General features: G+C 41.0%; 1 protein-coding gene across 2 annotated transcripts in view; it reads left to right on the top strand.

Moving 5' to 3' along the window:
• JAKMIP2 (janus kinase and microtubule interacting protein 2) overlaps positions 1–12,427 on the top strand; it is a 235,880-nt gene extending 223,453 nt beyond the window's left edge. For both annotated transcript variants that reach the window (XM_069102339.1, XM_069102338.1), the window contains one exon: positions 9,508–12,427. In XM_069102339.1, the coding sequence (XP_068958440.1) occupies positions 9,508–9,528 (21 nt within the window). In that variant the 3' untranslated portion in view covers positions 9,529–12,427. The remainder of the gene's footprint in view (positions 1–9,507) is intronic.
• The last annotated feature ends 1,630 nt before the right edge of the window (positions 12,428–14,057 follow it).

The following is a 14,057-nucleotide window of genomic DNA, read 5'->3' as shown; positions in this document are numbered from 1 at the left end:
ATAAATATACAAAGCGATGACAGGGGTAAACGGGTAGAGGAAATCAGCAAATAGATTTTACTGTGTTACCATTCAGAGCTCGACCTGGTGGATGGAACACTGTTCTGGAGTCAGGAAGACCTGAGTTCAAATGCGGCCTCAGACATTTACTAGCTGCATGACCCTGGGCAAAAAGTCACTTACCCCTGTTTGCCTCGGGTTCCTTATCAGTAAAATGAACTGGAGAAGGAGATGACAAACCACTCCAGGATCTTTGCCAAGAAAACCCCAAATGGGGTCATGAAAAGTTGGAGTCAAATGAAAAATGACTGAACAACAACAAAATATTTCCATTTACAGTTAAGTGATAATGACTCACTTTGGGCCTCTTTTTCTAAGTAAACAATGTCTAGCCAGAGACAATTAAGGGGAAAACAAGGCTTTTCAGGAGATTAGAGAGGACCAGTGACCAGATGGTCTTGGATATTTTCCCACACACTCTGCTCCTATTCATTGTTGATAACCATTCTTAGATTACCAGCTTCTAGTGGATTCTTGTCCTGCACTCAGCATCCTTAGTCTTCTGATTGGATGACCTGATAATAAAGGTCTCTGTTGTTCAGTTCTGTTCTGAAAGATGAAAAGAACAAGCCTCAGAATAAGAGATGATAAATTTTAGCACTTTCCCCATCCTCCCCTTCATTCATTTGGTGCGATCACACCCCACCTCCATGCCTTTGCAAAGGGTCATAAGCTGCTATGGCTTAAAAAAAAAAGGATCATCCGGTTTTCAGCCCTCTAGTCATGAGCTCCCTACACTTAGCTCATAACCCTCCTCTGCTCAAAAGTCCTCAGGGGCTTCTTATTACCTAAATGATAATATATAAACATCATTTCATTCTAGCCTCTCTTTCCAGCTTTATTTCTCTTTACTTTCATGCTTCCAACTTGCTAATTTCCTTACTAGATTTTTCTAATTTTCTTAGAGCCCATTGCCCCTATCCATTCGACCTTGTGTCATGCTGATTTGCACGAATTACTTATCTCTTCCCACTCCACCCACCCACACACCATAAGCTCCTTGGGGACAGTGACCATGTCAGTTCTCATCTTTGCACCCCCAGGGCCAGGCACCTCTCAGAACAATATGTCTTCCAGCCAGTAGCTGCTTTAGTTCATGGTTGCTGAACTGGCTTGAATTAAACAATGCTCAAAATCCTAAACACATTCCATTAAACTCTTCCTAAGAATACCCCAAAACCAAAGTGGATCCTTCTTTTCCTTTCCCATACTTTTCCCTTTATATAGCCTGCTCCCTAGCTCCCCAGCTATAAATCAAGAAGCAAATGCTTTATTACTAGGATTCATAATACCTCCTTAATATCTAGGCTCTGGGACCCTTCATCCCGACTAGCAAAACTATTCAACTACTATGTGAGTTTAACTCTGGCCTCAGACACTTACTAACTGTGTGATCTTGGGCAAGTCACTTAACCTTGTTTGCCTCAGTTTCCTCATCTGTAAAATGAACTGGAGAAGAAAACTGCAAACCACTCCAGTACCTTTGCCAAGAAAACCCCAAGTGGGGGGGTCACATAGAGTAGGGCATGACTGAACGACAACAGAAATACACTATGGAAGTGAACTGCTCTCAGTGTTGCCTTTCTATAGTATTATGACTTTCTACAGTCATATGTGATTGTGTGATTGTGATGCTTCAATATAGAGTGAGAGGTGAGGACTTTTAACATATAAGTCACCTAAGGGCTTCTTACACTCCTATATTCTCTTGTGGTTTTACTAGCCACTCAAAATATAATCACAGAACCAGAAGGAGGCAACATGGTATATAGTTGATAGGCCATCGGATTTAGAATCAGAAACACCCAGGTTCAAATCCTTCCTCAGACACCTGCTAGCTACATGACTCTGGGCAAGTCACTTAACCCCACTGTGCCTCGGTTTCCTCATATGACAAATAAAAGTGTTGGATTTAATGACCTTTAAAATCCCTTCCAGCTCTAAATCTGTGATCCTATAATCTCTCATTGGAAAGGACCTCATTCACAGTCACCACCTTTCATAGAAAAGAAAACTGAAGCTTGGAGAGATTTAGTGACTTGCCCAGTGTTACAAGGCCAGCGCCATCTATTCCTTTGATGGTATCACTAATGATATCTCTTGTGACCAACCCTGTCACCATACCTCCCAGCAGTTTTTCTAGATATGCTCTGAAAAATAGCATCATGGTGACTCACATCTCTGGTGTTTCTCAAACCCCCTTTTTCCACCACATAGAAGTGATCTACATTTAGTAATAGCAGCATGTAAGTCTCCAGTATGCGGAAATGAGGGGGATGGACTTGTACTGCAAATTGTATATCTTAATTTGTTTGTCTCCTTTAACCAAACATTTTTGAAGGTTGTCAACTGCAGTCAAAACCCTCCATTTTCTCAGGTCCTCTAAGAGCTTCTCTTAGGTCTCTGATGGCTCTAAATCTATGATTCTGTGATAAATTGAGTTCCACAACACCGCCAGAAGGGAAGGTGATTGAAACCCATGCAACTCCCTGTTACTCTAGTTTAAAATAGCTTTACCTCCCACCACCTGTGCACCTCATTCCAATACAAGAAGGATCTGTGATTTCATCAGTGGGACTCCTCCTTCTTGGGATCAAAGTCAGGAACCCCTCTGTACCTTAGGAAACAGTCTTCAAGTGCTGCCACAGAAAATGAAGCATCCCCCACGGAGCCTTTAGGCAGCTAAATGGCATGGTGGAGAGAGAGCTGGCCCTGGAGTCAGGAGGACCTGAGTTCAAATCCAACCTCAGACGGTAGCTATGTGACCCTGGGAAAGCCACTTAACCTTGTTGGCTTCAATTTCCTCATCTGTAAAAATTATCTGGAGAAGGAAATGGCAAGCTGCTCCAGTATCTTTGCCAGGAAAACCTCTGATGGGGTCCTAGAGAGTTGGACGCCACTGAAATGACTCAACAATTCCAATACTTTGCAGTTTGGTGAGACATGTCAAGAGCTTTTCTCACAAAGCTTTGGCGTACACAAGGCTTCTCCCACACTGCAATGGGCCTGTAAAGGAGAACCTGAATAAGAGGTACCGAAGCTTCTGACCTTCCAGACAAGAAATGGAAGCTCCCTGAAGGCAGGAACTTTTGTCAAATTTTGATTTTGTATCCCTAGAGCCTAGCACATACTACAGGGGTGGAGAACCACCTTGAGGCCCCCTGTGGCCCTTTAGGTCCTCAAGTGCGGCCCTTTGACAGGAGTACGGAACCCGCCCTTGAGGCCACAGAGGGCCTTGAGACCACAGGTTCCCCATCCCTGTATTAGGAGCTTAAGAAATCCTTGTTATATTAAATTGAATTGAGAAATAAAACTCCTCATTCTTGAGGCTTGGAAAAGGTAGAAAATCAGGCTAAGTAATTGATACCAAATGTGTGGCAAAAATCATTCAACAGATCTAAGCCCTGGGCGACATAATTAGGTTATCACCAAAACAGCCGAACCTGTTTTTTTTTTTTTCCTGAGCTCTCACTTTAAATCAAAGCCCCAGATGTGAAAGAAGTACAACATAAAGCATGAAGATGATATCTGATGGATGCTCGTAGTATGAGAGTCTGTGGTTTTAATGGGGGGTTGGGGGGGCGGGTATCCAGGCCTAAGATTCCATTGGTGAAGGGAATTGAGGATGAGGAAACTCCCTCTACCAGTGCAGATTGTCATCAGCTCTGTAACTACAACCTTAGAGTTAATGCAGGGCCCTGAGAGGTCCAGTGATGTATACAGGGTCACACAGCCTGTTTGTGCTGGCGTTGGGAACTGAAGCCACATTTTCCTGCCTCTGAGGCCAGCGCGCTATGTCCACTACCACACCCTGCCTCTACATGGTCCTGTGGTCCTGAGTCAGACTGGGACTGTATTTAATTTCACATCCAGATGAACGTTAGCATTTGATGTATTGTATGTTCAAAGTATTGGGGGGGGAGGCAGCAGAGGAGAGGAACTGGTGATTTTGATTTTTGTTGTTGAGTTGTTATTGTTTATTTGGTTTTTAGCTTCCAAAACATAAAATAAATGTTTCCTGGTAAAGTGATTCTTATTCTTTCCCCTTCCAAATCATTATCTTCAAACTTTAGTGCTAGGACTCAACCATTGTCCTGATTAAAAGAGTATCCCCGTGACATATCAAAGTCATTCCTAAAGAAAAGGCTGAAAGACTACTTACTGGGAATGTTGTAGAAAGGCTTCTTGGCAGCTGAGGTGGCACAGTAGACAGAGTCTGGGGTCTGGAAGACCTAAGTTCAATCTGGTAAGCTCAAAGCTAGTAAGTACTAGCTGTATGAGTCTGGGCAAGTCACTTAACCTCAGTTTCCTCATCTGTGAAATGGGAATAGCACTTTCTTACTTCCCAGGGTTGCTGTGAGGATTAATTGAGATGGTAATTATAATGCACATACTATATTAATGTTAGCTAATGTTATTATTGTTGTTCCGATGTAGGTTGGACTAAATGACCTCTGAGGTCCCTTCCTGTTCTGAGATTCTGTCAGTCTCAGAGCGAAATGTGGCTCACAGTTATCCTCATTCCATAACTCAGAAGCACTTGAGGCAGTGTTCTCAGCTGAGATGGTGGGGAGAAGGAGAGCCATGGGAGATTGGAGAAGAGATGAAAAGGTTTGGAAGAGCTGTTATGGAACTGTGAGTTAATTAGGAAGTTCTAGATGAATTACCTAGCAGCAAGGAGGATCCAGTTGAGATTATGTAACAGAAATTTGAAGTGGACCCAGTCAGGAACTTGTATGATTTTCTTCACCTACATTCAGCAGCACGTGGTAGGAACAAAGGCAGCAAATGATGGGAGTGATCCAAGGCTGAGGTTTGGCAGGGCACAATTGTTGATATGGTATTGGCAAGGGAACCAAGAAAAGAGGGTAGTATAGAGTTGAACTGGCTCACCAATGAGTCATAATGGGGAAAGGAGGAAAGTATGGCTAGTGTAGGAAATAGCCCAGGGGAGAACTGAAGAGGGATGGGATTAGAGTAACAAATAGTGTGCACAAAGAAAACCAAATAGGGTTTGGTATTGGAAGGAAGAAGGAGAGATGGAAATCCAATAGATGGTGATGAGATAATGGAATTTCAAAGTTCATGAACATGGAGGTTGTACATTTATGGGTGATGGCAAATCAAGAGTTTGGGCATCTTTGGGTATGTCTGAGTGTGGGGTAATGGAATAGGTCTTAGGAAAGGAGTAAATTTGGGAATTGAGAGATTAGGATGTTTGCAGGAGTATCAACAGGTATGTAGAAGCCCCCCAGTATAAGGGCAGGAGTTGGAGAGAAGAGAAAGATTGTTCCTTTTAAAGTAGGAAGGAGAGCGTCCTAGAAGTCTGTAGACAATAGCAACCAAGATTTTGATTGAATGGGTAAATGTACTTTACATGAACCTCAAAGGAGGAGAGAGTATTGAGTAATGTTGACAGGAAGAGAACCTGTAAGTGCCAAGGAGGAGCCAGAATATTCTGCAACCTTGACCAGTGAATTGGGGGGAATGAGTAAAAATGAAGCCAGTATAGAATAGGTGGCTGGAGTGGCTGTGTCATCAGAGGGGTGTCAAGTCTCAATGAGAAAAAAAAAGATGGGGAGAGTGGGAAAGGAAATGATTTAAGATAAAAGCAAGGTTTAGGATTGGTTTTGGTTTTTGCCTATGGAACAGGCATTCCAGAAGGCACAGAAAGGGTATAAGATGGCCTCAAAGACTCCTACTAACTTTATAAGTCTATATTCCTGTGATATGGAAGACCCACACCTATACAATCATGAGTCCCTGAAATATTTAAACTATTTGTTCAATGTATCAAATAACTGTGATTTCATCAGCATACTTACTTCCTCCATGGATGTAAATTGCAACCCCTCCACACCTTAGGAGATGGCCTTCATGTGTGCCATGGTCAAGAATCACACCAAGTAGGCACCAAGCTTTTGGAAGCCAGAATCTCCAAAATTAGTTCTAGTCCTCAGATGACAGACAAACTTCCCCATGACTGAGTCTGCTCTTAAACTTGTTTCCATCTTGGTAGAATTTTCCATAATTTGCACTTCACAGGAAGAGCCTTTGAGGACCCAGGGCCATCAGAACACAGATCTGTAGCTGGAAGAGACTTCAAATTGATGATGATGTTAACAGTAACAATAATCATAGCATTTATAGAGTATTTTAAGATTTACAAAGGCATTAAATGTGATATGTTTGGTCCCAGAGAACAGAGCTACAGAGCAGAGCTACAATGAGTGGATATGGCAGAAAACCAGATCCGGGCTCATTATTAGAGCTGTCCAAAGCCCAAAATAATGGCCCGTCTGAAAGAGCACAATAGTGAATTTCCCATCGAGTAACTAATAATAATAGCTAGCATGTATGTAGTTCTTTAAGGTTTGAAAATCACCTTATAAAGGAGGTAGGTGTGATTCTTTTCCCCATTTACAATTGAGGAAACTGACTTGCCCAGGATCGTGCAGCAATTAAGTGTCTGAGGCTGAATTTGAATGCAGGTCTTCCTGATTCCAGGCACAACATTCTGTCTGAGGTAGCCCCTAGCTTCCTCAAGAGATCATGTAGTCCAGACCTCTCTTTTTATAGAGGAGGAAACGTGGGTCCAGAGAAGTTAAGTGATTTTCTCAAGGCCACACAGATGATAGCAGAAGTGGGACTGGAATGCTACTCCTTTGATTCCACGTCAGTTCTCTTCCCACTGTGCCAAACCTCCATATCAGCACAAGGGACAGGGGCACAGAGGGAGATTATAGTAGGGGAAGTGAGTGTGATTCCTTGAAGATGGGAAAAAAAATGTGTAAAATGTACGTTCACTGTCAATCATAGGATCGTCAATCTACAGCTTGAAGGGGTCCTTAGAGGTCATCTAGTCCAGCCTCTTCATTTTACAGATAAGGAAACTGAGCCTCAGAGAAACAAGCTTTCCCTAGGTTGCAGAAGTAACAAATAGGAGAAATAGTTTTTAAGCTTATTATTTAATATTTAATATAATATATAATTTATAATATAACATAGTATAAAATAATTCATAATATAATATAAAATTTAATATATAATTATATAACATAATACATAATGTATAATTATAAAATATATAATATTTATACAATATATTATATCTCATATATAAAAGAGAATACATTATATATGATGTATATAATAATATAATTTAATAATAATAATATTTAAACTATTTTGAAGTTCTATTTTTCAAGTTATCATCAAGCACGCTTTCCATTATACCATACTGCCTCTAAGGATATGGTGCAAATGAACTTGTACATATTCAACCATACTTCCAACCTTGGCTCTGCCACTTACTATCCACATGACCCTGGGGACGTTACTGAATCTCTCTGAGCTAGTTTCCTCATCTGTAAAACAGGGATAGTAATATTACTGTTGCCTACCTCATAAGGTTATTGTGGCAAAAGTATGTTGCAACCCTTGAAGTGTGATCAGAATGTGAGCTCATTTATTCAAAAGGCTCAATGGAATTTACAGAATTACAGGAATAAGAATATTGCTTGTTTATGGTTGCACAGCATCTTTCCATAGAGGTCTCTCTTACAATGTCCATTTAGTTCCATTCTTCTGCAGTAGAGGAAACCAGGTTCTCAGAATCCCATGGAAAAATATCTTTCTTGACATTCTTTCTGGGCTTCCTCAGAAGGGAGGAATTTTCTCTTGGCCTTCTAGGCCTAAAGCCCAAACCCAGATCCAGTCCTGAAAAGGGAGGGGGGGTAAGAATGCCCCCATCTAGCACATGTGGGGTCACTTCTCAATACTGTGCAGTTAAGAATGTCTGTAGAGCGAGATAAAGGGTAAACGCCAAAGGGCTGCATGGGCAAGAATTACCCTTCACAACAGGCTTGTTTAAAAGGGGGAAGGGGGAGAATAGGGAAAAGTTTATGAAGTGTCTGCTGTGTGCTAGACCCTCTGCTAAGTGCTTTTAGGTTATCTCATTTGAGTCTCACAACAGCCCTGAGAGGTAGATGCTGTTATTATCCCTGTTTTTGTTGTTAGTGTTGTTTAATCATTTTCAGTTACTTCCGACTCTTCATGACCCCTTTGGGGGTTTTCTTGGCAAAGATGCTGAAGTGATTTACCATTTCTTTCTCTAGCTCATTTTACAGATGAGGAAACTGAGGCAAATAGGGTTAAGTGACTTACCCAAAGTCACACAACTAGGAAGTGTCTGAGACCAGATTTGAACTCACAAAGAGCAGTCTTCCTGATTCTAGACTTGGGCACTCTGTGCCACCTAGACACTGTGCCACCTAAACACCCTTATCACCATTTTATAGTTGAGGAAGATGAGGCAAATAGAGGTTAAGTGACTTGCCCATTGTCACATTTGAACTCAAGTCTTCCTGACTCCTGGCCCAGATCTCCATCCCCTGTGACACCTAGCTTTCTTACAGAAGTAGTCTGATCGGGGAGGGTGACCATTGTTTGAATTGCAGAGAGGGAGAAAAAGGAAAGGATCATTAAAGAACAGAGGCAAGATTATCAAATGAATACCTGCAGATTCAGTATTGTTGGCTGCTTTAAGAGAAAACCTTCACTTAAAGACCTACTCTGAGGCCTGCTCAAGGTGTGCAGGGGATACTGTGTTCTCCATGGGAGGGTATATCATAAATTCTGGTGATTCCTGCTAAGCTAAAAAGGCCTGCTTCAAGAACAGGTACTCTGATGGACTTACATCTGTGTTGTGAAGTGCACAGAGTTCTAGTCTTGGAGTCAGGAAGGCCTGAGTGCAAATGCTGCTTCAGACACTTTGTAGTTGTGGGACCCTAACCTTTCTGTACTTTAGTTTCTTCATCTGTATAACAGGAGTGTTGGACTGGATGCCTCCAGGGTCACTTCCAGATCTCAATCTGTGATCCTAATTTAGAAAAGCTCATCAGCAAGTGGGCCACCCCATAATGAGTTTTTGTTCCATCCCCACGCTGGAAGACAATGTACTAAGTTGTAGAGGGGTCGGATGGAGAGAGTACTTGTACCAGTGACTACAGACCCTTCCACCGAATAAGAGGGTTCAATGAGAGGAGGTCTTCTTAATCTTTTTCTGTTCTTTGAGCTGTTTGGGCAGTCTGATGAAGTCTATGAAGCCCTTCTCAGAATATTATTTTAAATGCATATCATTATAAGGGAAACAAACTAAATTTAGATGAATCTCTAAACATTTTTTAAAAATAATTATTTCATGGACCAAAGTATAAGAACGCTTGGACCAGATTTCTGTCTTTGAGGTCCCTTCCAGCTCTGGATCTACAGTCCTATTATGTCCTGAAATTTAAAGCCTTGGTCTGGACATTAGAGATTATGCCTCAAGGAAATAAAAGTGGTAAAATTTCTCTTTGGATAAAGAACAAAGAACAGTCAGTCATTGGAAGGGGCTTTTGCCTGAAATAATCTTTCAGTGTTTCTTTCTCCCTTTCTATTTTACAGAGTAACAGACAACATGGATGAGACCTTAGACAAGCTAATGTGAAGATGAAAAACAAAATTGTTTACACCGATGGGGTATTAAACAAACAGACAAGAACTACCCGTAGCCAAGACTACACCCATGTATTTTAAAGCCATTATTCAAGATTTCTTACTTGACAGTTCCTACATGACCCTGTCGAAAATCTACAATATATGCTGCATTTAATGACAACTATAGGTGTCAAACCAGAAAGAAAGAACTATGAACATATATTGTTTAAAGAGAAAGATCGAGGAACCACTTTCAGCAGGTCAAGCGAAGATATGTCTTGGGCATGGAACCAAAGTTACAATGGAACAATATTCCCCTGCTGTGCAGGGAGGTCGTTTTAATGTAACAACAATACCCCATGAAAAACCAGTTCTAATAATTAAAAAAAAACCATCATTTTAAAAAAGGGAGGGTGGAGGGGAGGTAACAAGCACGACAAATACCCTACAAACTATGAGGAGCTATTTACAATAAAATATTAAATTTGAAAAGTCTGGTTTCTTACTATAGGGATTCTCTTTTCTTTTTTCCTTTCCTTCTCCTCCCACCCCCAATATTTTTTGGTTATTATTTTAAACTCAGGAACAGTGACAGCTGCAATGTGAACATAAGGAGAAACTCAATCTTTCTTTTCCTTCCACATCAAGACACAGATCCTATACTCTGGGTAGGAGACAGCTGGACAGTGGATCATGGCAACCGTGGCCAAAGCCACCACGAGGCTAAAGACCCCCAGCATCACCAATGAGGGACATTTGCTGCAGCATCGGGATCCTTGACAATGCTTGCTTCATTGCCCCTCATTCCTGGGGGCATCTGGCCCTCTGATTTTAAAGATCAAAGAAGATTAGACCCTGAATCCTTATTCCTCCAGCATGGTTAAAAAAAAATCATTATTGGAATACAACTGTGCAATATGATTGTGGGAGCCTCCAGGTCAGAAATCATCTCGGTGTACATGAAGCCCAAACTATGGCTGTTAGGATACTTGCTTAAGCTAGTTTGCTAAGAAGAAATTTCAGTGATTTCAGCAAAAACAAAGAAAAAACCTTTGGGAAGAGGGGATTCTATGCACAGTGAAGTTTATTACGAGGATGAAACAAAGGTATTCGAAAAGGTAACTCCTACCCCTCTAAGAGCGTCACTGGTGCAGCTATGAAACGTCGTTCCCTTTGGAGTGATGACACTTCACCCAGATAAACCACCATCTCAAGGTGGCACCATCTTGGAGAATGTATGGAAAATGAATTCTTAAAGACACTTTAAGTAGCTCAATATCCTAGAGACAAATGGATGATCGATATATTCTTCCAGGTCATACAGTTCTGCGCTCTGGATTTTGGTATTTTTTTAAAAATCACATGAATGCTTTTGAGAGGCTAATTTTATAGTTCATTTACTGTATATAACAAAACAACCTCAACTTTTCAAATCACCCAGTTTTTATTTAAGGGGTTAAAATCATCATATATAGAAATGGTGTATATTTGGGCCAAGATCTCTATACAATTCTCTACAAAATGTTCATTTGTCTTAGTGCTGCATGGGACAAGTGTCTAGCTCCTCAGCTTTAATTCAGGTCAGTGTAGAGGCAGAAAATACAGAAAGGGCATTTAGCTACATGAGTGGTAAGAGCTCATGCCTGAGAAGCCGGAGTTTTTTGTTTATTATTGTTTTCTCAGCTCAATCACTTCCTCAGGCTCCCTTGGCCCATCACTTAACCTCTCTGTGCCTCAGTTTCCCCATGTGCAAAGTGGGGATAATAATTGTGCTTGTTCATCAAGTCCTTTGCAGTCCTGGGACAAAAAAAGGTGCTTTTTTAAAAGTACCAAGTGCTATATAATTGTTCTAAATGCAATATCATTTGGTTTGGGATTGAGAGGGAGGCACCTTTTTTAGAGTCAGAACATCAGTTGAATGTCAGCCAAAGTGCTGTAGTACTGAAGTATTTCCATAAGACTGACTAGGGGTGTCACTAGCAATAAATTATAGGAGACCCAATGTCAGAATCCTAATCAACCCATCACATATATGCCATGTATGCATGTTCTGGGACAAGATAGAAAAGCTTGCCCCTGTAATGATAAGTTTCCTCATTCCCTAGTATTCCTTCACTATGCGTGTATATTTATTTCATAAAGTAAGAAAAAAAAACTTGTATACAACAAAGTCAAACACACCAACAAACAAAAAATCCTTGCCTTTTGTAAGATGGGAACCAGACCTAAAACAGTCAAGTCGTGTGTGCTACTGGATACAGATAGAAGACTCGACCCTGCTTTTCTCCTGCATTGCCTCCTCCTCAGAGGAAGAGCTTCCACAGCAAGGGTTGACATGGCTTCTCTAGGCTGCTTGAAAGACCATTGCAATGATGCTGATGTGGGGTTGGGATTGAGGGGATTGAAGAAGCCCACTCTTTTTTGAGTAGACCCTGTACCCTAGCAATGCATCAGTCCATTTGTGTTTGAATAGAGCTGCATATTATTCTAATTCTCCTCTATACATTCACCTTTCCCCTTGCAGGCTATTACAAAATCCAATGCAAATTCAAGTTCCACCCAGGTTACGATAGTGCAACCATTACTGGACTTGAAGTCAAGGCAGCTGGGTCCAAATCCCAGCACTACTACTCATTACCTGTGTGACCTTGGATAAGTCACTCAACTTCTTTGCACAGCTTTGATTTCCTTGTTTATAAGATGACATTTGGGGGAAATTGATATGTGAAGTCCCACTCAACTGAAAATTCTATGATTCTTCCTACATCCAACAATATAAACTCTCCAAGGAGTGGGTCAAAGCTTTGACCTTCCCAGTAGAAACAGACTATGGTGAAAGGAGAAAAAACCAAATTGGCTTTTTGCCTTAGACTGTTGTCCTATCAGTAATGTGATTTGGATCATCTATATGTATATAAGAGATGGGAAGCCTGAGTCTTTCAGTAGCATCTACCAAATATTAAATGAATCAAAGGAAATCCTCCAGTGTATTGGGATCTTGCAGAGGATTTGTAAAAAGACATAGAGGAGCATTGCACTAAAGACAGTTGTCATGCATACGTTCCAATGTTCAGTCTTGGAGAAAATGGCCACATGAACAAAGTCATGGCTTCCTGTCTCTGTTCTGTAAATTCTCTGTGTATGTTCCCAACACAGAATAGGCTGCGTTGATTGGACCCTAAATCCCCTGAATTTATGGGAGGTCATGGAAAAGAATTGCACAAAATGGGCATCTATGGATAAGTCACCATCAACATCCATGGTGGAGATACCCATATTGATGAGATCATAGATTCATTGGAATATTAGAATTATGTGGCTGATACTCAGGTCACCCATCTATTTTCCTTCATTCTTCCTATATGAACCCGCCTTATTTCTGTGTAAAAATCATCATGGTAATATGCCTCAACCTTCTTACCCTCCCCCCCCCAACACACACAGAGGATTTCTCTATGGATATTGTAGAATCATCTCTGTCTCTCTCTGTCTCTCTATCTCTGTCTCTCTCTCTCTGTCTCTCTCTCTCTGTCTCTCTCTCTGCCTCTCTCTGTCTCTCTCTCTGTCTCTCTCTCTCTGTCTTTCTCTCCCCTGACCACTCATAGCAATACAGAAGGTACTATGGTCAAGTGAGTCTTTGAATTATGTGTTTCTGCCACAATGTGTAAAGATAGTACCAATTACTTTAAATTGGTTAGGTGGTATTTTTTTTAAGTTCTGATGTGTAATTTCATTAGTATAGAGAATCCTAGGTGATGCAGCTCAGTAACTTTTTTGTAACTTTGCGGTCTAGGAGAGCTGTTTGGAGTGTTGCCACTTTAAATGACTTACCCAAGGTCACACAACTAATGTGTATCAGAGGCAGGATTTTAATCTAGATCTTTCTGATTCTGGGGTCCAACTCTCTATATACCATACCCCAATGCCATTCATTTCTTGTCATATAGCCTTTATCCATTCTTAGATCATCTAATCCATCCCTGTTCTCTGCAACTCATCTCTATTTCTTGGGTGGTTGGGGAGTTTTTTGCAAGGCAATTGGGATTAAGTGACTTGCCCAGGGTCACACAGCTAGTAAGTGTCTGGGACCCAAATTGAACTCAGGTCCTCCTGACTCCAGGGCTGGTGCTCTCATCTCTTATTTCCTTATCTCTTACTCTCCTGAAGTGTGTGACCCTGAGTTCACAGCCCTCACTATCATCACTCTTCAGCATTCATTCCCTTCTCTTTTCTTAGTGAGCAAATCATCCTTCTTTTAAAAGGAGAAGAAAAGAAAAAAAATGCTTTGGGGTAATTTGGTAAAGGAAGCTTTGCACGTGCACATAAATGAAACCCCCAAATCAGCATATTTTAAAGTGAGGGAAGATGAAAACCTTTTAAAGTAATTGCACTTTACTTCACTACTGAAAAGCATTGCTCAAATTACATCAATTGCCTACAAAAACCATTTGAAAATGATACCCAGATCATTCTTTTCAGAGCTATTTTTAGAGCTTGCAGAAAGAATTTCCAAGTCT

Source organism: Petaurus breviceps, unplaced genomic scaffold, assembly GCF_028583685.1.
Source record: "Petaurus breviceps papuanus isolate PSGF00001 unplaced genomic scaffold, PetGlider_PUasm1.0 551, whole genome shotgun sequence".
NCBI lineage: Eukaryota > Metazoa > Chordata > Mammalia > Diprotodontia > Petauridae > Petaurus > Petaurus breviceps.
Note: the sequence above shows the minus strand (reverse complement) of the source record. Positions and strands in the feature narration are given on the sequence as shown.